Source organism: Leptonychotes weddellii, chromosome 9 (genome assembly GCF_054177405.1).
Source record: "Leptonychotes weddellii isolate Sample4059 chromosome 9, ASM5417740v2, whole genome shotgun sequence".
Classification (NCBI taxonomy): Eukaryota; Metazoa; Chordata; class Mammalia; order Carnivora; family Phocidae; genus Leptonychotes; species Leptonychotes weddellii.
In genome coordinates, this window is record NC_138377.1 from 74,534,311 (window position 1) to 74,559,544 (window position 25,234).

Consider the following 25,234-nt stretch of genomic DNA (forward strand, 5'->3'; position numbering starts at 1 on the left):
GTCAAATAAATAAAATCTTTAATATATATATACACACACATACACATACAATGTTTAAAGTGCTACATGAATATTTTCTGTTTAGGGATGCATACATTCCTAGTAAAACTGCAAAGATATGCATGGTAAAAACTCATTTTGGGGGCACCCAAGGTGGCTCAGTTGGTTAAGCCTCCAACTCTTGATTTTGGCTCAGGTCAGGATCTCAGGGTCGTGAAAACGAGCCCCATATTGGGCTCTGCGCTCAGCAGTGAGGCTGTTTGAGATTGTCTCTCTCCCTCTGCCCCTCCCCTCCGCTTGTGCATGCTCTCTCCCCCCTCTCTCAAAATAAATAAATCTTAAAAAAAGAAAAGAAAACCCTCATTTTGAGAATGTTCACCTATGAGAAGGAAGAGAGGAAGGAAATGTGATCGGGTGGGCTGCACATAGATCTCCTGTGTTTTTTGATAAATGGATAAAGAAGATGTGTGTGATTGTATACCACACACAATGGAATATTCCTCAGCCATCAAAAAGAATGAAATCTTGCCATTTACAACCACATGGATGGAGCTAGAGTGTATTATGCTAAGTGAAATAAGTCAGTCAGAGAAAGACAAATACCATATGATTCCACTCATGTGTGGGATTTAAGAAACAAAACAGATGAACATATTGGGTGGGGGAAGGAAAGAGAGGGAAACCATAAGAGACTCTTACAGAACATACTGAGCCTGGTTGGGGGGAGGGGTTGGTGGTGGTGGTGATGAGGGAGGGAGGTGAGGGGTGATGGAGGGAGGCTAGATGGGTGATGGATATTAAAGAGGGCATTTGATATGATGAGCACTGGGTGTTGTATGTAAGTGATGAATCACTGAATTTACTCCTGAAACCAATATTGCACTGTGTGTTAACTAAGTAGAATTTAAATAAAAATTTGAAATGGAAAAAAAGATTTCTTGTATATTTGAGATGTTTTATTTCTCGAGCTATGTGGTAGGCACCCAGATATTCATTATATATTTTGTTTAAACACTTTTGTATATATGAAATATTTCATGATTGAAAAAGTAATTTGCAGTTTTAGGGACTATTTGAATACTTAGTGAAAAAAGCATACTATTGAAATAAATCATATTGCCCCATATCAGACCTTGGCAAAAAGCTGGTTATACTTTTAAACAGTTTGGGATGGTTTTGTTTAGTGTAGCTGTGAAATAGGTCTTGGGTTTTTGAATTTCAGTAAGACATTGGAAAATATTGTCTTTACCTAGGTGCCGTACCCATATCTCTGCAGATGAAAAAGCTGCTGAAAGGAGTCGAAAGGTATTTACAATATATTTAATGACAATTACTCTAACTAAATTGATAACATTTGTCATTAGGGTTTAAAATAACATTCGTTGTATTAGTTTTGACTAATACAGGCTATTTTTGCCAGTGAGTTAATATAATTAGCTTTTTTTCTTAATGAAATTATACTATTAAAATGCTTCCCCCCCCTTAACTCTCTACTGCTAAATATTAGAATACTTTAGAAGAATTAAAATGGGTACGAAGTTGATGAAAATAGATGTGCTTATTTGAAAACTAATCCTATATTCTAATTGTGTGATGTGAAAAAAGACTGGCATTCTTTCTTGTCTAGGCTCATGATTTTCAGTGACCTAAAAAATTAATTATTCTCTGAATGATGGCTAGCAATTCAAGAAGCCATTAAATTATGAGCCCTCTTAGATTTTCTTGATGTATTTAAATGTATGATGTCGTGGCACCATAATTAAGCAAGGGTTTTTTTCCCCTTATCCTTAGGCTAAGCATGGAAGAGAGTTTGGTTGTTTAAACCATTTTCCACTTAAAAACAGTGATGGAGATGGGGTTGAGGTGGAGAGTGGTATTCAAGCCTTTTCAAAAACCACTGGGTGATTAGTTTGGGTTTGGTCTGGTTTTGGGTGGTACATATTTACATGATTGTAATCATTTTGCATATATCACTATATTTTTTCATTCATCCTAAAACATTTTTCAGATGTAAGAATTTTCATAATAGCTTATATACACAAGCCACTGTTTTGTACCCTAATTATTACATGCAAATCATTTGTAGCGTCTTACTATAATTAAACTTGGTATTAATTTTCTATCTTGTATCTTTTATTTTCTCATACTATATTAATGCACAATGAGTTTGACTTTAGAAAGACAGTGATTTTATATAAGAGTTTTGGGGTACTATCTGGGTTTGATAAAGGCCAACAGTGTCAAAAAAAAAAAAAGAAACATTAGAGAGGGAAAAACACAAAACCAAGAAACTGTAGAAGACAGGGAATATAATTATGACTCGCTTTGTATGAGTAGTATTCACATTGTCTTGATTTAAGGTAGCCACTGTTAATGATTTTTTTCAAGTTTTCATAATCTGTGAATAAAGTATGGAAGACTTGCAGTCTTGAAAAATGTGTAAGTACAAATGACAAATTGGGAGGTGAAAGAGGGAAGAAGAAATGAAGGATACGAGTGCTGATATCCTCATTTTACAAAGAGATACTGTGTTGATGAAATGAAAAATTGATACAGAATTATATTCAAGTTGCAAAGGGATCAATATAAGAATTAAAATTAATGACGTGTCTGTATTAGGAAGAATGTGAGATGTTAGTGGTGTGAGCTAAGTCTTCTGCATAGCAGGAAGCAGATAGCATTGAAAATGGAGAAGAATAAGCTTAATATTACTGTTTTTTACTTAGAATATAGATTTAAGAACCAGAAGAAGCCTCTAAAAGAATCAGGAAGTGGTTGTTTTTAAGGATCCAGGTACAAATGTAGGGCACAGTTGGTTTTTATGATAAGCTCTTCAAATATTTATATTTAAAACCCTGTGTGCATCTATTATTACTATTTTTTTTTTTAGTAAGTAATTTTTTAAAGTGAAAGAGAGTAACAGAAAGAAGCCTAAGGCATACTGAGGGTCAAGAAAGGCTTCTCTGGAAAAATGCAAAGTTTGACTTTTAAATGTTAAGTTTTGGAGGATAGGATGGGAGGGATAGGTTCAGGCAACAGTTCATAATGGCAGGGTGGTGTGAGATTGCATAGTGCGTTCTGTAAACTTCTAGCACTTTGGAATGGTTGGAGAGAATGGTGATTTAGGAAGAGAGGAGGTTGATCCTTTACCAATTGTAAAAGGTCTTAAAGCAGTTAAAAAAAATTTTAAACCTGTTTTCCATCAATTAAGATTCTGTTGAAATTTTTCATGTGATTTGTGTCATGAAAACAAGTTTTAATAATAAATTTTATGGATAACCTTTTGTTAGATTTCCCTCTTCAAATTCTTCCTCATTTGAGAACCACTGAAATTTGAGCTGGGAAGTGATTTACACTGTTGGTTACTAGATTGGAGGAAGGATAGACTGAAAGTAAGATGACCAGTATCAAGAGGTTGTTAAAATAGTCCAGACAGAAAACAGTAGATACCTGGTATGGAACAGTGCCATTTGGGTTGGAGGTAGAGGGCAGGTACAAATGAAAGATAATTAGGTGGCAATCTTTTGTTTGGATAGGCTCCACCAATTCCTCTGAAACTGAAGCCTGATTACTGGAGTGAAAAACTCCAAAAAGAAGCAGAAGCTTTTGCTTATTATCGCAGGACACACACTGCCAATGAACGTCGTCGGCGTGGTGAAATGAGGGATCTCTTTGAGAAATTGAAGATCACATTGGGATTGCTGCATTCTTCCAAGGTTTCCAAAAGTCTCATTCTCACTAGGGTAAGTGTTCTCTGTAAGTGACCCACAAATAAGAATTTGACTAAGAGAATCTTCTAGAGATACTATGAGAAAGAGAATCATCACCCTAAGAGGGACAGTGAAGTAGAGCTTATGTTTTAACATCTGAATGTGGACTAGTGAACACCCAACAAATCTCTTAAGGGGAAAAGCCCTCATGTTGAGTCAGAGTAGTTTGTTATTTAAAGTCAAGTTCTTAACCAGCCAACCTATATTTACTTCAGATTAAGTCAGAAACTCTGGTTAGCTCTATTTACCACAATCTCTGTATGTTGGTGTTCTCCATAGCACTTAGGATAATTTACCACAGTGAAAAGCACAACATAAGTGATACTTTAACATAGTTTGAACAGTTGCCAGTCATTTTATTTATTTATTTTTTATTTTTAGATGTATTATTTATTTTAGAGAGAGAGTGGGGAGGGGCAGAGGGAGAGGCAGAGAGAGTCTTAAGCAGACTGTGTGCTGAACTCAAGAGTCCGACACGGGGCTTGATCTCACGACCCTGAGATCACAACCTGTCCTGAAACCAAGAATTGGATGGTTAACTATGCCACTCAGGTGCCCCTAGAATAGTTTACCACAGTGAAAAGCACAACATAAGTGATACACTTATATATACTTATATATTTTAATGTTTCTGATTTTTTTTTTTTTTAAGATTTTATTTGTGTGTATGAGAGAGAGAGGGCATAAGCAGGCGGAACAGCAGGTAGAGGGAGAAGCAAGCAGGCTCCCTGCCGAGCAAGGAGTCTGAGGTGGGACTTGATCCCAGGACTCTGGGATCATGACCTGAGCAGAAGGCAGACGCTTAGCCGACTGAGCCACCCAGGTGGCCCACATAAGTGATATTTTAACATAGTTTTTAACAGTTGCCAGTCATTTTAAAAGGAAATCTGAAATATCTAAGGTAGTTTCATTTAAATTGCTTTTAAGTAGAAGTTGGAGGAGTACAAGGCAAGCATTCATATCCGTCTAGAACATAGTTATTTCAACCAGATTTTACTTAGACTAGGAGGTGATTTTAAAGTTGATTATTAAAATCTAAGCAGAGTAAAATGTCTTGTATCTCCTTGTAGTAGTAGAAACACCTGTGAAACACTCAGTGATGCTCTTTGGAAATAATCATGTTCCTTAGAAGTAAAGCCAGAACACCTCCTACAGTTTAACAAATAATAGTTTCTGAAGCATTAAGAATTGTTTTAAATGACATATAAAGTTTTCTAAAGTATTAGATTAAAATTTTTTCATTGAAGAAATTGTATAGGCCTTACTTGTTTTTATTTTTTATTTATTTATTTTTAAAGATTTTATTTATTTATTTATTTGAGAGAATGAGAGAGAGAGAGCTTGAGATGGAGGAGGGTCAGAGGGAGAAGCAGACTCCCCGCTGAGCAGGGAGCCCGATGCGGGACTCGATCCTGGGACTCCAGGATCATGACCTGAGCTGAAGGCAGTCACTTAACCAACTGAGCCACCCGAGGCGCCCCTTTTAGAAAAGAGCAAATCAATTCACATGATACTAATTTTTTGTTCTTAGGCATTCAGCGAAATTCAGGGACTAACAGATCAGGCAGACAAGCTGATAGGACAGAAAAATCTTCTGACTCGAAAACGGAATGTTTTGATACGGAAAGTCTCATCTCTTTCAGGTGAGATACGTGAATGATCTCTGGTAAAAAGAGTATAATACAACATCTTTAGTGAGGAGAAATCCTCAGTTAGACTTTACAGATACTTCTTAGTTTATGGCTTGGTTCCCAGAGTTAACAGTTACCTTTTGATTGGGTGGGGCGTTTCCTCTGGATTATAATCACTCTTGCCTTCCATAGTTTTGGGGAATATAGTTAAATCAACTGAATTTCAGTTGACTCTATTTCTCATTATTATGTGGGGTTATATAAAGGGTGACAGTTTATTCCCTATCAACCTATAGGTAAGACAGAAGAAGTGGTCCTGAAGAAGCTAGAGTATATTTATGCAAAACAACAAGCACTAGAGGCACAAAAAAGAAAAAAGAAGATGGGATCAGATGAGTTTGATGTGTCTCCCAGAACTAGCAAACAGCAGGAAGGATCTTCTGCATCATCTGTAGATCTTGGACAGATGTTTATAAATAACAGGAAGGGGAAACCTTTGATTCTTTCCAGAAAAAGAGACCAGGCCACAGGTAGGAGGGACATTTTTTGCTTTCCTTAATGTAGGTGAACATGAGTTTAGTTCAGTGGAGTGAGTCTTCTCTTGGCTGTAATTTTAGATTTTAATTAAATGAATTAAAGATGGGTTGTATAAAAAGAATATTAAGTACATTAGATTTTAGTTTCTAGCTTTACACACTCAAGCAGATCTTAAGAAGTTACCAGTTATGGTAACATGTAAGACGTACTTTTGATAGCAGTCATGTTATTCTAATGTTACAGTGAATATTTTTTTTTAAGCTGCCATCCTTTCATACTTTATACCCAAGCTCTTGATTTCCCTGCAGTTTTGCTCATGAGTTGAGTTGTCTTGCGGAGACAAATAAATTGGAATTTTAAAAAAATTCAATTTTGTTGAGTCAGACTCCGTATTTTCATCAGATTGCCTATCAGTGAATTGCTGTTAAGGAACAAAGTAAATTGGTTTTAAGTTATTGTTCTCTCCTATCTTGATTTTGGAAGTGAGGCCTTGTTGCTTTTATATTACTTGTTTTTATCCTTAGAGAATAGTGTATCCTCTTTTACTCTTCGGGTTGCCCAGTGTATGAACCAGGAAATCTAAGAAAGTACTGAGGGATACTAAAATATGAGTTAGTTTTAACTTCGCTAAGAAAGGATTTTAATGATCGTTTAATCCACCTCATTTCATAGATGGAGAAACAAAGTTTAAGGGCTAGAAACTTGTACTTTGTTAGAGGTGTATAAGAAAAGCCTGTCTGGGGATAGAATTGTGCATGCCTTCATTTAGATTCACTATCAAGACTGTTGGAACTATTCCACTGAAAAAGTGGTTGCATGTTGAGTTTTCCTCAACATAAGTTCTGTCCCTTAGGAGAATCAGTGGACAGGTAACCCGTTAGGCAGTGACAAGTGGTTCAAAAAGTAAATTCCAAGTTGAGGTTCCCTAACTAATTTGAAATTTACTTCTTGCCTTTTAAGTCAAGAGTGTGGTTTTAGGGATATCTCCCAGACTCCTAGGTTATACCAGCATAATTGAAGACCTTTTATCCCTAACTTATTTCTGATTTTCTTTACAGAAAATACCTCCCCCTCTAACACTCCACATACCGCTGCCAACATCGTGATGACTCCACAAGGGCAGTTGCTCACCTTAAAAGGTCCTTTATTCTCAGGACCAGTGGTAACTGTTTCTCCTGCTCTCTTGGAAGCAGATTTGAAGCCTCAAGTTGCTACCAGTGCTGTGGCTCAGTCAGGTATGTTGTTATAAGTGTTGTCCTCTCTGGGTGGTGAAAAAGAGTTATCCCTGGTATCTCACTGTGACAGAGAAAGCCTTTGAATGTGTTCTGTAATGATAAAGATCTCTTCTATTTGCATTTTCCTTGGAAAGAGATGACCCTCTTTTTATAACATGTTTGGCTCTATTGATTTTTTTTTTTAAACATGGGATTGGGAACTATTTTGTGAGTTTTAGTTATTTCTAAGTAGGAAAAACATTGTAAACAAACGAAAGTAAAAGGAAGATGAGTCATTGTTTTAGGTTTTGGTGTTAATAAATATTTATTAATTTTGTGTTGTAATCTGAGATGGTGCACTCCTACTTTACCAGCCTGATTCAGTTTGAGCACCACTCCGTTTTGGGGAAAAGGAGTAGAATTGAAAAGGAAGTCTCAGTTTGATGATTTAGGTCGTAGGCACCTAAATTTCTATTAAGGTAAAAGGGTATCTTTACCAGTACTAATACTGCTAAACCCTTTCTGGAGGGGTCATCCTTTCTTCTACAGTGCTGCCTCTAGGGCTTCATTTTACCCTCAGAGTAGCAGTTAATTGGGTGAATAGAATCAAGATCCATATTTGCCCCAGGATAAAAAATAAACTGGGGAGCATTTCTATAAAAGAATTAAATAGAACTTAAAATAACAAAGAATATTAGAGTACTTTGGTTAGATTTTACCTATTTTCTTGTTGGGCTAGGTTCGTAATTTGAACCTAATATTCCTTTCATCTTCTTGATAAACGTAAACTGGTGAGGGGTGCCTGGGTGGCTCAGTATTTAAGCATCTGCCTTCGACTCAGGTCATGACCCCAGGGTCCTGGTATCAAGCTCCACATCGCATTGGGCTCCCTGCTGAGCAGGGAGCCTGCTTCTCCCTCTCCCTCTGCCTGCTGTTCCCCCTGCTTGTGCTCTCTCTCTTTGTAAAATAAATAAATAAAATCTTAAAAAAAAAAATAAGTAAACTGGTGAATTTTGACTACTAACGCTCTGAGATCTCTGGTCATTGGGTATGAATGAGAGTGATGCTTACCACTGTAGATCTGAACGAATTTTTTTTCCTCCTTCAGAAAATGACGACTTATTTATGATGCCAAGAATTGTTAATGTGACATCATTGGCCACAGAAGGAGGTTTGGTAGATATGGGTGGCAGCAAATATCCTCATGAAGTTCCTGATGGCAAGCCATCTGACCACCTGAAAAGTACTATCAGGAATGAAGATAACTCCTTTGAAGATTCAGGTAGAATCTCTTCCAGAAGCAACCATAGAGATGGCAGAATGGCATTGGGTCCAACACCAGTTTTTCTGGCAAATAAAGATTCTGGTTTTCCACAGATAGTTGATGTTTCCAGTATGCAAGAAGCACAAGAGTTCTTACCCAAAAAGATTTCTGGTGAAATGAGAGGTATTCAATATAAATGGAAAGAGTGTGAATCTAGACGGGAGAAACTGAAGCCAAAGGAGTCTGCGTTTCATAAATTGAAGATGAAAGATCTCAAAGACTCAAGTATAGAGATGGAACTGAGAAAAGTAGCATCTGCTATAGAGGAGGCAGCGTTGGATCCAAGCGAACTGCTGACAAACATGGAAGATGAGGATGATACTGATGAGACACTGACTTCATTGCTCAATGAGATTGCCTTTCTTAATCAACAACTAAATGATGACTCTGTTAGCCTGGCTGAACTGCCCAGCTCTATGGATACGGAGTTCACAGGGGATGCTCGACGGGCTTTTATCAGTAAGCTTCCTCCTGGGAACCGAACAACTTTCCAAGTTGGCCACTTGGGAACTGGTTTGAAAGAGTTACCCGATGTACAAGGGGAGAGTGACTCTGTCAGTCCTCTCCTCTTGCACTTGGAAGATGATGACTTTTCCGAGAACGAAAAACAACTTGCTGAACCAGCCTCTGAGCCAGATGTCCTTAAGATTGTTATTGACTCTGAGATAAAGGATTCCCTCCTTTCCCATAGGAAAGCCAGTGATGGAGGGAAGAGTACTTCTGGCGTCCCTGCAGAGCCTGAAAGTGTGTCCTCGCCTCCTGTTCTACACATGAAGGCTGGCCTAGAGAACAGCAGCACAGATACTTTGTGGAGGCCTATGCCAAAGTTGGCACCTCTAGGTTTAAAAGTAGCTAATCCTTCCAGTGATGCAGATGGTCAGAGTCTCAAGGTGATGCCTTCTTTGGCACCTGTAGCTGCCAAAGTTGGATCGGTTGGACACAAAGTGAACTTAACAGGGAATGACCAGGAATGCCGGGAGAGCAAAGTGATGCCTACACTGGCACCTGTTGTGGCCAAATTGGGCAACTCGGGGGCCTCACCAAGTTCTGCAGGGAAATGAACTTATTTGTCCTCAGGCAGAAGCCAGGCTATGAGGGGAACCTCCTTTCTCTGTAGGCATCTGTTTGTGTCATGGAACTGTGATCCTTGACTTTGATGCGGTGGATAATGGTAGAGAAAGGGGGGTAGGGTGCTGACCTCGATATTAGAAATTACTACTATGAAATTCTGATCATGTTAAAATGTGTTACCTCACTTGTGGTGCTGGGTCTCCTCATCCTCTCTAAGAAGATGTGATCCATTACTGAACACGAGGTGCCCCTCTTACCCAAGGAATTCATAACAAGACTCTAGGTCCATAGTGGTTCCTAGTTCTTCCCTCCCAGAGAAAAAGCTGCTTGAGACTTTGGAGTTGCTATGGGCTGAACTGTAGTGGATAGCTGTTGTTTTAAGTGGTTTAAGTCTGAAATCCAAGGAATGTGATGCACTTGTGCGAAGGGATCCAGAAGAGAGAGTTTTTAGTTCGTGTTTCAAGAGTAGCGGGAGAGAGGATGGGTACCATGGAATACCAAAGTGAAACACTTTGTGTCATTCAGCAAAATTTTCTCTTCTTTCATATCCCAAGTAGCTTCCATTCCCTTTTCAATCAGAATTATAAATCCAAGCCTTCTGGTAACGTAGGAATGCTTTTAACTTAATACTAAGGTGATTATTTTGAGATGTTAAGGAAAATACTAGTTCTCCCTTACTGTCTGGGTGTTGAAAGACATTTCACAGTATCAGGGATTTCCACCTGGAATATATATTTTGGAGGTAGGCACAGAGGGAGCTCTCCCCTTTTCACAAATCACATCACTCAAGAGACAGCTAAAATGAAAAGCATTCCCTGCCCAGACCAGAGACAGTGGCCAAAACAAAAAATTGTGGGGCTGGATGTTTCCCAAATCAAACCAGCCTCCTGGTGCTTGAAGGTTTCATTCACTATTACCTGCACAGGATGTAAAGAAAAGAAAAGTCACAGTAGGCACTCTTTACCAGGGAAATGAGGCAGTATTTGAATCACGAGATATATTTTTTATTATCTGCTACCATGGATTCAATGATCTGTAGAGCTTTTTCACTCATTAGCTGTCAGGGTATGAAGGACTGACAGCCTGTAAAGATAAAGATATTTATATTTTTGTATAGTTGTTTTCATAGATTTCTCAAAGGCTGAAGTTTTCAACCTAGAAGATGAGATTTGTATTGAGTATAGAAATGACGTTTCCTATCTAGTTTGTAAATAATCATGGTGCACTTGAGGGGTCTCTTGGAAACTCCTGGGGGCAAGAATCACTATTCTGAAAATGTATAGATTGGGATTTAGCTGCTGCATTTTGCCTTTCTTAAATAATTATATTTTGGAATGTAACCCCTGTTCTGTCTTCATTGACAGGATTTGCTTGTGTTGTGAAACACTAACACAAGAGCTTCCAGTGCCTGGGCTGTGCCTAGGTGATGCTATTTCTTCTGCATTCTCCCCCTCCCCCACCCCCCTTTGCCTTCTTTATGCCAAATCCCACTCAGCATATCTTCAGACATAGGTTGTGAGACCAGCTTTGGAATAGTTCTAGCCAGTGAATTAGTACTTCCATGGTTGGTTCCCTTTCTAATAACTCTGGTAATCAGCAGATTGAAAAAGAGTGGAAAAATTTCCTCTGCAAATTGCAGTGAGAGCAAATTCTTTGTTGGTTTTGTGTTACTTGCCTTTCTAGACCTGCTCATCAGCATTCAACCTTCCCTCCTTTAAAGGTTTTTGAAGAAGCTTGAAGTAGGTAATGAGTGCCCCTCAGCTTCTCATTATCCCTCCCTCTCCTCTTTACCCAGCAGATTTCATTCAATGCCTTAGCCAAGGAGTCCAGCACCTGTCTCCCCTGCTAATAATTGTCCTTGGAGATCCTAGTACTTTAATCCAGGTATAGCGGTTTCCCATTATTAACTTGCTTGTCTAGTCCTCAAATTTCCTCCTGACTTCCCAAGGCTCTTGTTATGGCTTTTGAGGGTCAGCCAAAGGAGAAGGCAAGTTAGTTGAATAATCCTCAGGAAAAGAAGGACCATTCTGCTTCTCAACACTGTTCCCTTTTTTAGAAGAAAATAGATTAACAGGTAATAATCAGTTCTTGATGGGAAGATAGTTGACATGAGAGATGTACAGAGATGGAAATGAGAGATGATTCCAGGTGTTTAAGGAAGGCTGCAGATGTCTTTACAAACTCCCAAGATAATGGTGTTTTCAAGACCTCTTAGAACTAGTAAGTTGTGAGGGCTAATTTGGAGGGCTCAGTCTTCACAACACTCCTGCAGTCATGACAGAAATCTCAAATCTCCAAAAACTCCTTCCTTTTAACCTTACCCCAGGAGAAACTGATCTATGAAAATGACATGTGTGATTATGAAAGATGTAGTTGAGTGAGAGGAGTTGAGGAATTGGGAGGATAGTGAGTTCTCACCCTAACACTATAAGAAGCATGATCTCAGTAGACCAATAATTCGCCTTTTTATACATCTGTAAATAAATGGAATGTTTTTAAGAATATAATTATGTCAGATTTAGCCTTTTCTTTTATATATTAAATATATATCTTTCCTTTTCTGCTTTTGAAAAATGACTATTTTTTTAGAAATGTAAGAACAGAAGTTTGGTGAGTGGAAGGCAGAATGTATAAACTTGAAATAAATCAGTTATAATAATTAAAGCAGGATTTGGTGTTGGGAGGTTTGTGCTGAGTTGGAGCAGAGCAGTCTAATGCCCTTGAGTCATTTGAGAGAGGTGCCACTGAAGTTTTATCATAGGAATTCCTTACTGTTTTCAAAGTTTCTGACATGCCATCTAGGGGAGATTTTTGCTAATCGTAGCACGTTTTACATGGAGACTTCAAAATTTTGCATAAATTGACAGCAGGTGTTTGTCTCAAGAAGTTCTACAGTGAAGAAAGGCTAGCCTCATAATACTAATGTATGCAAGGTAATATGTCAGTTACCTTAGAGAATAACGGGACATTAACACAGTCTCAGGGGCTAAGGACAATAAATGTTCTTAAAACAAGGTACATGTTAACTAACTAGTATCAAGATTTACAAAACATTTTATTAAAGGAGTCCTTTAGACATTGAAACTAAGATCACTAACAGATGAAGTCTATGTATTATGAACTTCATGCAAATTACTTTGGGTAAATGTATAATAAATTCAGGGTCCCCCCGCCCCCCCGGAACTGTGGATGAAATACCTGACAGGCCCTTCTGTAACAAGTTTGAAATGTTTTGAACACAGATGAAAGGCAGATAATCCATACATAATTTGGGGCAGTGTTCAGTAGTGTGTTTTTTGTTTTGTTTTTCTTTTAATTATACTGGTTAAGATAATTGAATGGGATCAGGTGAATTGAGAGGTAAATGCACTTTGAAGACGGGTCTGAAAAATGGTGATAACCCTTGTTCCTCACATCTGGATTAAAAAACAATGCATAGAGTAGGCAGCACATTTTCAGGTACTTTTATAGAGAATGATGGATAACCAAGAATCTGAATACATTTCTGGCACATAATTGTTGATTTTGAAGAAAATCCTTATAAGGACATCAAATCTTCATGTTATTGTATTATCTCTAATCAAATTTTACATGAACATGAATGGCTGGATACAGAGAAAATTAAAGCTGAGGTATACAGACTGCCATTTGGAGAAAAAAGATCATTCAAAAATAAATGCATTTTTAAAACTAAGGGGAATAATTTGATATAAACATTCTGAACTGAGGCATGGTTGCAGTATATTAAGTATGACTGAACTGCTCTACAGAGATAATAACATAAGCGTTGAATAATAGTGTGATGGAGGCGTATGTGGAAGGTGAGAACGCTAAACCATGGAATGAGTTGGGTATTTTGAGACAAATCTAAGCTCTACTAAATTCTTCTATCATTGCAAACTCTGCTGTTAGAAGAGATTTTGTTAAGTAGGAAAGCAGTCTTGGAAGCATTGTTTTGGGATCCATCCTGTTTCCAACTGCAAGCATTGATCTCAGCTGTCCCACAGTGCCTTGCATGTAAAGGTGCTCAATAAATATTTGAACTGATGAGCAAATGTTTACTCCAGCCTGTTAGTTTTCCAGGATCTTATAATTGCACCTTTTTGCATGTTAAGCCTAGGGTGAATTTTAAAATCTGATCTAATGAGCATAGTGCAAAATTGTATGCATCTATTCCTAGACATCTACAATTTTAGAATCTGACAACCATGTATGTTTAGGACATATACAAGCAGAATAAAAAGTGAAATAGTGTATGGATGGTGAAATACTTATGTAAGGGTCAGCTGCATTTGGAGGGTGGGTTGGCAGTTAGTTTGGAGAAGGGGATAGCGCTTTCATGCTAGACCTAGGATTACTATTTTATGAGGAATTAATTCATGAAGCATGGGAACAGCCTATTCCCATATTGACAATTCAAAAGCTGCATGATATCTAGACAATGAATGGATTAAATGGTGAAGAATTAAAAATACATGGTTGGCCTTAGACAAAGTATGCAGATTCTAGACTTAGAGTATCTCATTACACTGTTCTCAGTCTTTCAGCTAGATGATTTTAGACCATGAAAGGAGCTTGGATTTGTCTCTACAGCTTCAGCTTCAAATTAATTTGGGGAACGTGTCTGAGGGGATAAACCAGGCTAACTCTGGACGGGAAATGACCAATGACACTTTGTAAACTTACCGACCTGGCCACAAGTGATGTGAGAAAACCACTAGTGGACACAAAAATGATGCAGAGAGAATTAGGGACAACTCTTGAGGGTGGAGGTGGCAGTTGCTGGGGCATGTAGCACACAAGTAAAGACAGCAGGTGGCACCATTTATTAGTATTTTTTTAAGTTTTTTTTTTTTTTTAAGATTTTATTTGTTTGACAGAGACACAGCGAGAGAGGGAACACAAGCACGGGGAGTGGGAGAGGGAGAAGCAGGCTTCCCGCCAAGCAGGGAGCCTGATGCGGGGCTCTATCCCAGGACCCTGGGATCATGACCTGAGCCAAAGGCAGATGCTTAACGACTGAGCCACCCAGGCGCCCCCATTTATTAGTATTACATTCACTCCTCCCTCTCTCCCCCATAGAGGTAAAATAGAGTAGCAAGGAATTGAAGGAACCAACTTTCCATTTCATACTCTGTGGCTGACCCTTGCCTCCTTCCTTCAGATTTGAGAAATAAGTGGAAAATCCCATTTTATGTTGCTTTATGTCTCCATTGGGTGGAAGAGAAGGAAGCCTCATGCTTCTGGTAGCCATTGCCAGTTGATCGTCTAGGAGGTGACTTGCCAGATTTTTGTTTCAACGTGGGCTTTGCAGATCCTACTTTACAATACATGGCTGCAATACATACAAGTACATACCTCTTTTGCCAAATGGCTGTACAAGGCGCACCCACAGCAGTGGGTTTAGGGGTCCTTCCGTTTTGCTAACGCGTTGTGTCCCCCAGGGGTTCCAAAGATTTGGATAGGGTGAGACTATACATAACAGACTACGCTTTGTCTGGGGTCCAAGTCTTTTGGCTTACGTTAACCTTTTCATAGGCAATCTTGAAGTAGCAACGAGGCCAAAGGACTTCTAGAAAACAAACAGGCCGAGACACGTAAGAAGTAGTATGCGCGCGCGCCACTTCTCTCCCCCCACAATGAACTAGAAAAACCATACCACTAAGTCTAGTGCCGACAAGTTTGACGGTGACCTCGGCAAAGTAACGATACTAGGGAAAAGAGTAAATTTTGACAGAAACAAGGAAAAGATCTGGATCAACAAAATCCTGTCAACTCTAGGGGAGAGTGCGGTGGGATATCGGAGCCTAAAGGAAACAAATGTATCTCAGGAGCATTCACTTCTCTCCCCTCCCTCACACACCTAAACTCAGTTCTTGGCTATCATCTTCCGCCCCTTTTTCGATCACGGCCAATCAGGTTGCCCAGTTCAAAACACTTGTTACCGATCTAAAGAGTTACTCAGGGGGGTCATTTAACGTAGGTCAAAGCGCCGGGGAGGCGGCGAGCAGAAACGATTCAAACCGCTTTAAATCCCAGCGCTTGGGGTCGATGGGAGCAGAGCCTTATAGCTTTACCTCAACCTTGTAATTGTGAGCTAGGAGTTAGTTTTGGCTAAGGTCCCTCGGGCCTATCAAATGCCAACCGCTGCACCCTGGGGGCGTGGTTACCGGCTTGTTGGGGCTCTGGGAAGTGCACTTCTCCGGAGGATCGGGCCTGATAATACCATAAAAGGCTGGTTCTCTCAATTCTGAAGCTATGTTCTGTTGACCTTCCTTTAGGAGCGCTCCCCGCGACTGCACTGTGCGGAACCCTTAGTTTTCGAGTCCCATCTCTGCTTCCTAGGCCCTTTCATTGGCTCCGCCTCCATAAGTCTTACTGGTCCACTCTCAGAACGCCCTCCTGGTTACAGACCGCACCCCCTCGCCTGGGCTCCGCCTCACCAGCCCGTAGCTTGGCCCAGGCGGTAGTTCGCGTTTTGAGCCGCTCGTGCCACCATAGCTGCTGCTGCCGCTGCTGCTGCGGAGCCGAAATCGCCGAGCGCGATGCCTGAGGGCGCTGTGAGCGGGGTGCCTCCCGCGCCCTGGGGCTGGTGAGGCTGGGCCCGAGCGGGGGCGCTAGCGAGTTGCTGGGGCTGCTGAGGGAGGTGAAAGAGAAGGGTCCAGGGCCCCTGCGGAGGGCCGAGAGCGAGCTCCCGAGGGTCGAGGGTGGGGGAGGGAGGCTCCCGTGGCAGAACGGGTTGCCGGGCCACAGCGAGCCCTGCCGCGCCGAATGTCCCTGCGGCCGCCAGCTCAGGTGTCCAAGCCCCGGGCGGGACTCCTCGGTGGCCTCGGCGGCCTCCTTCTTTAGACACTGCAGTTGCCATGGGAACAGTTGGGAATTAACGGGGACCAGACCAACCACAAGCCCTACCAGGGCCAATCCCATCCCTCTGGCTGAACGTCTCTGGCAGGCGTGGGCCTGGTATTTCTCTGCAGCTCTGGCTTTTTCCCCCCTCTTTTTCATGGGTTTGTCCTTCAGACGTAAGAAACCGCGCAGGGCTTGAAGGCAGGTATGAGGACAAGGGAGAGGGTAATGCCTAGAGATAAAAGCTGCAGACACGGCTAGGCAGAAGATAAGGTGGCCTCTGCCATCTTAGGTCAGTGGGAGGGCATACTGGAAGGACCTGTGGAGTGGGAAGGCAGTGCCGCTTTTGAGACAAGTTCCAAGACTGGGCCAGGAACTGTCCCCCGGGGCTCCTCATCATGATGGCTGTGGAAGGGTCAACTATTACCAGCCGGATCAAGAACCTGCTGCGATCCCCATCCATCAAATTACGCAGGAGTAAGGCAGGAAACCGGCGAGAGGACCTCAGCTCCAAGGTGAGTCCTAGTATTGGGGGCACTCGTTTCCCACCGTCCCTCTCTTCTGTTCCGTGTTCTTCTTTCACCTTCCTCTTTCTCGGGAAAGAGAAGAACCAGAAGCTCTTGTTGGCTCTAAAGGATCAAGTGTGCCATCTCTGCGCCTCAAGGAAGCAATGATTTAATTTTAGGTTAAAGGAAAAAGAGCAGCAGGAGTGAGCATGCCGAGATTTCTCCGTGAAAAAGAATAGGAGGAAGGCAACCTGGATTCAGTTTTGGCTTCACTACAAACTAAGACTGTGCTTTGGGAAGCCAGTTCATAAGTGATGACTCAGTTTCCCATTTTGGATGAGGTAGTGGGACCACATACCCTGTGAAGGGCTAAGTTGTGACTAATATAGCTGCAGGTTTTAGTGTCACAGCTGAGGTTATGCAAGACAGTAGTAGCAGAAAGAATACCTAGTTTGAGGAATTGACTTGCTAAATGCTTTTGCCTGGGGTCAAAACAAATTTATTTGTCTCTTCCAGAAGCCTAAATTAATTTAACTGGAGCCTCTTGGATGCTTAGGAATGATAACATGCAAGGAGCCAGGTATCTGCTAGCAAAACAGTCCTCCTGGTTTGTCCTTGAACACTGCCTGTCCTACTCACTCTGTGCCACCCTGCTGCACAAGTTCCTCAGAGGCCAGTCCCTTTCCATCCCCTCACTTGTCTGGGTGTTGGTCTTTATGCTTTCTTCAACTTCGTTGAGCCCCCACAACTTTGGGAATACAAAAGCAGACCAAATTTATTTAATCCCTGAAAGAATCTAGGGTTTTGTTCCCACAGAATCAGATTAGACTTTTGTGTCGTATTAGCAGCCTATAAACACAGTAGCCTTGTGCAGTCCAGGATTGCTACAGGGAGAGACACTGGAGACAGCAGCATTTTATTGCCTTGCCTGTATCTCTTCAGAGGATGAGTAGAGCCAATGAGTAATGACTTAGAGTGCTCATGTGCAACATGGAAGGATTCTGGGAGGACTTGGTTCAGATCTCTGTCCTTTAACAGAACCTTACTTGGATGTGGTCAGAAGGAGAACAGCCTTCCTGTGTATTTCAGCAGAGATCATATTGAATTGAAATTGGCCACAAGGTTCCATGGCAGTGGAGTTGGTGACCTTTCTAAGGACTCTAATAGGAGTTCATTGTTCATATTCTCCAGAGGTAGGAGAATGAGCCTGGAACTTAGAAACTGTCTTAGATTTGACTCTCTTCACTCATTTACTGTGTTGGATCATTCTTAGTACTGCAAACTCACTTACTCTTGGCTGGTAACTTGACAGTGACCACCACTACTAGAGCAATTGTCTCATATGTTTTGGTTTCTTTTTCTGACCACGAATGCTATAGGTAGTAGAAATGTGTAATGGGAGTTTATTCTTCAGTGTTAATACTTATTATAATTTTGGTCTGGATCCAGAAGGTGCAGTCCACCATTCTTTAAAACTTCCCATATCACTCATCATTAATGGACTCAACAAATGTTTATTGTGTGCCTGTTATGTATGGAATCAGTGATGAATAAAACATCCTTGCCATCAAAGAGCTTGTAGCTAGTCATATTATATATAAACAAATAATTACAACTTGGTATGTTAAATGCTGTTCTAGAAGTAAGCATAAAGGTCTTAAGGGCAGCACAGGGAAGGGAACCTAAGTCAGCTTAGGGGAATTAGGAAAGACTTCACAGAGGTAGGGATGCTTGAACTGTGAGTCCTGAGGCAAGAGAAGAGGAAAAGCTCTCGAGAGGAAAACAGTGAAAAAGAGCATCCCAGTGGTATCACCATTAAACATCCCTGTTTCAAATAGAAATTCAGTGTTTCAGACTGCTTTAAATGGCTTTGTTTGTCCTAGAGCTGTGAATGAAGGAAATACTTAGCTGAAGTTGAATGACCCTTGAGTAGTCCGACAGAGCAAGAGTGTGGTGTCTATCTTTAGCACCCAAAAGTAATTGCTGTCTTTGTGTGCCTGGGACCCTACAGATGCCTGATTCCCCACACTCCTTATTGAAGTCTCGACTTAAGATGATTCTAAAAGCCTGCCCTGTAGTAATCCACATAGGACCTGATGTATAAAGCTTTGTGAGCTGCTCTAATATGTGGTGGCTGTGGGTCATCATGGTAACAATCAGAAAGCTTGTAATTCATGGATAACTAACTCTGAAATAAAATTTGAAGACCAAAAGACATATGCCTTTGAGGATGGGGGGAGGTGGCAAAGAAGGAAGTGACAGAGGGCCTTTGTGCAGCTCTTACCTGAGATGGCTTGCTGCTTTGAGTCATACTGTTCCCCCTGTCTAAAGTAGCCTTTTCACCAAATTCTCCCCTTACTTTTACATACAGCTCTATATTTACTGGAGTCTCAGGGACTTCTCTGAGTAGCCCCACTACCTTAGAACCAATCTCTAATTGTTCTTTTACGTATGTCTTCATTTCCTAAGGCCAGGGGTCATGTTCTTTATTTCTTTTACATCGCACTGTTTAGTATAGTGTAAGGTGTGCAGTAAATCCTAAGTGAATAAATGAATGAAAACACTTTAATGATGTCAGAATTAGTGGGGATACACTTGGAATTCCAGAAGAATAGGAGATAATCAGGAGGAGTTTGGTGATGTCTTTAAAGAAAAATTGAAATTAGGAATAATAAGATATTGAAAAAGAAGTAGAGATGTAGCCAGCCTCATTAGGTGTGAAGGGCACAAGTGAGAAGGGAAAGTGCATAAATGCAGAAAGCAGTGCTCATTAAAGACTTTTTAACTCAGGAGAGACTTAGTTAAAAATACAGTTGACATATGGTTAAAAGCTGGAATGAGAGCCAAGTAGAAATGGGGATTGAGAGTCTTGATTGAGAAATGGGTAATTGAGAGCTAGGATTTGTATTGAACTTTCTCTAAGGGAGGGAGTCTCTGCAGTGAGATAGAATTAGCAAAGAGTAATTTGAGATTTTATTGCCAGATCTGAGTCTTGATGAAGTGTAATTCAAAGTTATCAGTTGTAAACACCCTTTAACTTCAAATTCTGTACAGTTGTCAGTTCTGCCGTTCAGCCGAGGCTGTGTTTTCCTTAAGCATGTGTGTGCTCTGTGTAGCTAGCTCTCCCCCTCTTTTCTTAAAGTTTCTGGAAGATTTTTATGTGGAGGGAGCTGGGTCATTTTTCTATTTTAACAAAGGACAGAAATGGAATGAAGCCGAGCAGGCACGATGTAAATTAGGGATACAAAAGGATTGCCTGTGCTGGAGAGTTAGATTTTGAAAAAGTAAATGAAGAGGTTTTGAAATCCTCCTCCTCCTTAATAGCCATTTGTCCAATCTGGGTTATGTATTATTCTTCTGGAAACAATGGGTAAGATGACTTGTAGCTTTCTTCTAGTTCTCAGTTTTTATGGATACAAGTCTAATGCATTCTCTCTCTTTTTCTCTCTCTCATTTTTTCCCCAAGTTTTCTCATGTCTGGTTATATGGTGGTGCTTTGAGCCTTTTAATACGTGGCTCTAAGAAGAGTTTGTGTAGGGGATTTTCATGGAAGAGAAAAAACTGGCAATAATCTAATTGCAATTTTTGCTCAGTGTTTGAGTCCAGGTATTAGTACTGAGACTCTTTAATCTGCCTATTTGGTAGTGGGAAAGCATATTCATTTCCAAAGCATTTATGTATGGATCATTGGCTTAAGCTTGATGGCTCTCGACTTGGGAGAGAAGTCAGGACAGCAGTGAGATAGAATACTTTGGCAGCTTTTTAAAAATACACATTCCTGGGCCCCATCCTAGCTATATGGAATCAGAAGCTCTGGGGGTAGAGTTTTTTTTTATTATTTTTTATTATTTATTTATTTATTTATTTTATTATTTATTATTATTTTAATTTTTTAAAAAAGATTTTATTTGTCAGAGAGAGAGAGAGCACAAGCAGGGGGAATGGCAGGCAGAGGGAGAAGCAGGCTCCTCGCTGAGCAAAGAGCCTGATGCGGGACTCCATCCCAGGACCTGAGCCGAAGGCAGACACTTACCCAGCCTAGCCACCCAGGCTTCCCTCTGGTTGTAGAGTTTGGTAGTTGTTTTTTTTTTTTAAAGATTTTATTTATTTATTTGACAGAGAGAGACACAGTGAGAGAGGAAACACAAGCAGGAGGAGTGGAAGAGGGAGAAGCAGGGAGCCCGATGTGGGGCCCGATCTCGGGACCCTGGGATCATGACCTGAGCCAAAGGCAGACGCTTAACGACTGATCCACCCAGGTGCCCCGGTAGTTGTTTTTTAAAGATTTTATTTATTTGACAGGGAGAGAGCGAGCGAGCACAAGCAGGAGGAGTGGCAGGCAGAGGGAGAGGGAGAAGTAGGCTCCCCACAGAGCAGTGTATACATTAAGTTCCACCAGAAGCCCGCTGCTGGGTTACAAACCTGTGGCTTAAGTGCTAGGACCCTGAAATCTGTTGGCTTCATACCCAAGTACTCATTGAGGCTTCTTCTCTCTTTTTTAAAAATTATTTTACTTTATTTAGAGATTTATATATTTATTGGAGAGAGGGAGAGAGAGCATGAATGTGGGGAGGGGCAGAGGGAGAGGGAGAGAGAGAGAATCTCAAGCAGACTCTTCACTGAGTGTGTAGCCCAATGTGGGGCTCAGTTCCATGACCCTGAGATCATGACCCGAGCTGAAATCAAGAGTCAGACGCTTAACCGACTAAGCCACCCAGGTGCCCCCTCATTGAGGCTTCTTGAGAGTGTAGAAAACTAGCCCAGTAAGTATACTCTTCTCCTGGGGTAGTTTTTATCTCCACTATGTCTTTTAGACTGATTGCTCTGTAAACTGGTATGTCAGAGATAGATCTGAGAGAACTGCCCTGTTGTAGGGTCAGCTATGAGGAACTGATAATTGCCTTACTAAGACAGATCAGCAGGAATTTCCTCTGTGGGCAGGAATAGGAAACTTTGATAGTATCTCTGAGTCCTGGCCGGTTTTTAATATCACCATTCCACTACCCACTTCCCTTGGCACTCATAGGAACCAAGAGTTTTTAGTGTTTAATACACACTCTCTGGGTTCCCCACCTAGAAGTAGATGGCCAAGGGTAGAGGGCCCCTGTGGGCAGAAGCCCTGCCCCCCACCTGCCTTTTGTGAATGACCTTGAGCAACTTACTGAGTTTTCTATGATATATTCCTCAAGTAAGGCTTTTGAAGTGTGTTGAGATCCTCAGAACAGGTGGTGTACAGTGAAAAGTGTGAGGTGTTCTCCTGGTTTTGTTCCTTTGATCTCTGCTTCATTTCTCCTTCCGGTTCCTGCAGCTGCCCTCAGCCTTCAAAGTGATTCTCACTGGAGAGGGAGGATTCCTCTCTCCCCAGCCCAACTCCTCCTTTGCTGTCTAAAATAGCCCAGCCTCTTCAGGCTCTAAGTTGTCTTGCAAAGCCTTCGGTCATCTACTTGGTCTCACTCATTTCAGAGTCTACAGCACTGCTGCTTTCCAAGTTTCTTTTCCCTCCCTCCACTTGTAATTTAAGGCAAGTGTCCCCCGTTGGGTCAGTTTGAGTCACTGTCTTATTTCCTGTCCATATTTTGAATGTCTTTGGGGCCATTGGTATTTCTCTGCCTTTACTCTTCCCTCTTCCATTTGTCACTTGCGTGTTTTTCATCCCTTGACTAATGAAAAAACATTGGTAGAAGTGAGCCTTTAATCCTGACTTCTGTAACCTCTCCATCAACCTCCTGCATCTGAAGTTGGGCTTGTGGCTGTTATCACTGCCCTTTTGTTTGGAAAACAGTCCAGGGCTTGAAATTTGGGACTATGTTTATTCAAACTAAGCTTCTTTGGGAACGTGGTCTGTTGCACTGTTGTTCTCAGAGTATCTATTGGTTTTACTTCATGGGCTGACTGCAGTGTTGGTTAGAAAAAAAGCTACAGTGTTTTCAGTAGGATTTGTTGTATTATACATCACATTCCTACTGCTGCAAGCTAAGCCTCTTGTCTAGGCTCCATTGTTTAATGCTGGCCAAGGCCAGGTTTTCTGTCAGCTTCCTTTGACAGCAGTTCTCAGTGGATTTGTGCAATGAGAGCTGCCCACCTGCTGGATGTTTGCTGAATCAGATCCACATTGTGGTTTTTACCTTAACTTCTGTTACCTCTTAAAATGAAAAGAAAGGGTAGGGGAGGGCAAGAAATAAAGGGAGTATGACAGACAGATGGGGCAGTGTGGATCTTTAGGGTTGGTATTTTTGAGTGTTCACATTTTCCACATCTTGGTTTCCTCCCTCCCAGGAGTTATATCAGCAAGTCTACAGTGCCTCTTAATTGGCTACAGCATTTTCCTCTGGTTTTGAAGGGCACTTACAGAAGAATGAGTTCACATCACAGGATGGGTATCTCCTCTTAGACTTCTAGGGGAGTAAATTCCACCCCCTCTCATTTTAGCACAGAGAATGTTTATAATGCTTTTTGTTGCTTCTCTAGTCTATAAAACAGTCTTTTTTTTTTTTTTTTTTGTTAGACTAGATTTCTAAGTTTATATGCCTTATCTCTCTTCCTAAAACTGGAATGAAGCTAAAGATCTTTTCCCCTCCCTGCCCTTTCTTTGATAGCTGAGATTTAAATTTACTTGAAAATCTTGGCGCGCTTAGTGAAACCACATGGCTGATTTCTTGTTTTTTTTTTTTCAGTGTAGCACATTCTTTTTTGGAGGAATCCTGAGAAGGGAGTTTCTTAGGTTCTTCTGTATTTGAACATTGCTTCTCATTCATGCTGAGCACACTACAATTTCCAACTTCCCATCATACCTCTCATCAGGCTTTGAGATCTGTATTCCTTTAGTGGTGCCTCTGGTCATTTCCCCATACGCTCAGCTGACCTCGTTAAAGGTGCTGGCACTTAAAAAACAAAACTAACTTTAAAAAAATTATGAAATATAACAGACACGGAAAAGCTTATGAAATATAATAATATAATATTGTATGTACTTACAACACGGTCCCCCATATCATCATCACCCAAAGTCAAGAAATAGAACACTGCCAAAGTGTTGGTAGTTTCTGAAGGATGTGATGCTAACAGTGTCATCGTGGTGGGTGAGGATGGAGATGAGTGAAGTTTTTGTGTTAGGTAATTAATATGGTTTTATTTAAAAAAAAAAAAAAATAAATCCCCAAGGACTTGATCTTGACTGTTTGTTCTTTTACTTTTCAAGTTTCCTTTTTCCCCCATCCATTATGGATTTGTGCCATTCAGCATTTTCAGGCAGTGTGCTTACTGGAACCACGTTTTCCAGATTTTGTTGTCAGTGCCTCCTGCCCTTATGTTGCTCTCCTAAAACCATACTAGAAATAATATTTGTAGTGCTAATAATGATGAACATTTGTTTATTGGCTTTTGCTATGTCCTGTGCTATTCTACATATATTATCTCATTCACATTTCACACCACTCTTCTATCAATACTGTTACTGTCCCCATTTTGTAGATGAGGAAACGGATGCTAAGAGGTCAGGTGAGTAGCTGGTGGTTATATAGCCAGTAGATGGTGCAGCTGGGATGCAGACTCCCTTAACTTATTGGCCATCTTAACTCCAAAGCCGACACTTAATCTTGATTCTTTACTCTTCCCAGAGAGTCTTCTTGTGCACAATGTGACACTGAGCACAGAAGTTTATGCCTAGTATTGCTATAGTCAAGAGTTGCAGCCTGTGTTCAGCTTGGAAAAGCACAGTACCTTGAAAAGTATACTTTTCCCCCAACTCGCCCCATCCAAGTTGATTTGATGCATTTCTCAGACTATTTTAGAGCCATCATTCAGTAACCCTCCTTTCCCTCTACATCCTTGCTTTTCTTCCCACCCCCAACTCCAGATTTCCACTTCTTGCCCTATGGTACCATTAGGAACAGTACAACTTGTGGTTCTGTGGGTCCGTGAATGTCAAGTTGACAGGGCGCAGTTCTGTGGTGTCAGATGACCATAAGCCGCAAGTAGTTGCTGCTTCTCTCTCTCAGGTTGGAGTGAGGTGGGGGAGTGAAGTGGAGACCAGTAGATGCTTTGCTTGTTCTGGTGTGGGGGATTCATGGGCCTTGAACCTGTTTGCTCTTAGCTGGCAGTTGATTGTGTAGCTCACACTCCTGACTGCTTGCTAGTTCTCCCCTACCCCAAACCTCTCCTTGTTTATCTCTGTACTCCACCTCTCTGTTATTGCTGTGCCCGTCCCGACTCACAACTGACCTTGTCTTTGAAGCTGTGGAGAGTTGCTGAGTTAAAATGCCTATTTTCTGTGGAAAAAAACGGCCTAAAATGCCCCGTGCCAGAGCTGAACTGGATGATGACAGTTGGAGTTCAG

At 41.0% G+C, this 25,234-nt stretch overlaps 2 protein-coding genes across 22 annotated transcripts in view; both read left to right on the forward strand.

Moving 5' to 3' along the window:
• The window catches only part of MGA (MAX dimerization protein MGA), a 162,422-nt gene extending 150,314 nt beyond the window's left edge, over positions 1 to 12,108 (forward strand). For 18 of the 19 annotated variants that reach the window (XM_031031565.2, XM_031031566.2, XM_081830925.1 and 15 more), the window contains 6 exons: positions 1,254 to 1,305; positions 3,537 to 3,743; positions 5,302 to 5,413; positions 5,698 to 5,931; positions 6,997 to 7,173; positions 8,261 to 12,108. In XM_031031565.2, the coding sequence (XP_030887425.2) occupies positions 1,254 to 1,305; positions 3,537 to 3,743; positions 5,302 to 5,413; positions 5,698 to 5,931; positions 6,997 to 7,173; positions 8,261 to 9,537 (2,059 nt within the window). In that variant the 3' untranslated portion in view covers positions 9,538 to 12,108. The remainder of the gene's footprint in view (positions 1 to 1,253; positions 1,306 to 3,536; positions 3,744 to 5,301; positions 5,414 to 5,697; positions 5,932 to 6,996; positions 7,174 to 8,260) is intronic. The other variant, XM_031031573.2, reaches the window with a different exon arrangement.
• Positions 12,109 to 16,011: 3,903 nt separating this feature from the next.
• Positions 16,012 to 25,234, forward strand: part of MAPKBP1 (mitogen-activated protein kinase binding protein 1) — a 51,765-nt gene continuing 42,542 nt past the window's right edge. The window contains exons 1-2 of one of the 3 annotated variants that reach the window (XM_031031562.2): positions 16,012 to 16,139; positions 16,686 to 16,908. In XM_031031562.2, coding sequence (XP_030887422.1) covers positions 16,792 to 16,908 — 117 coding nt within the window. In that variant the 5' untranslated portion in view covers positions 16,012 to 16,139; positions 16,686 to 16,791. Of the gene's footprint in view, positions 16,909 to 25,234 lie in introns of all 3 variants that reach the window. The other 2 variants (XM_081830938.1, XM_081830940.1) reach the window with 2 other exon arrangements.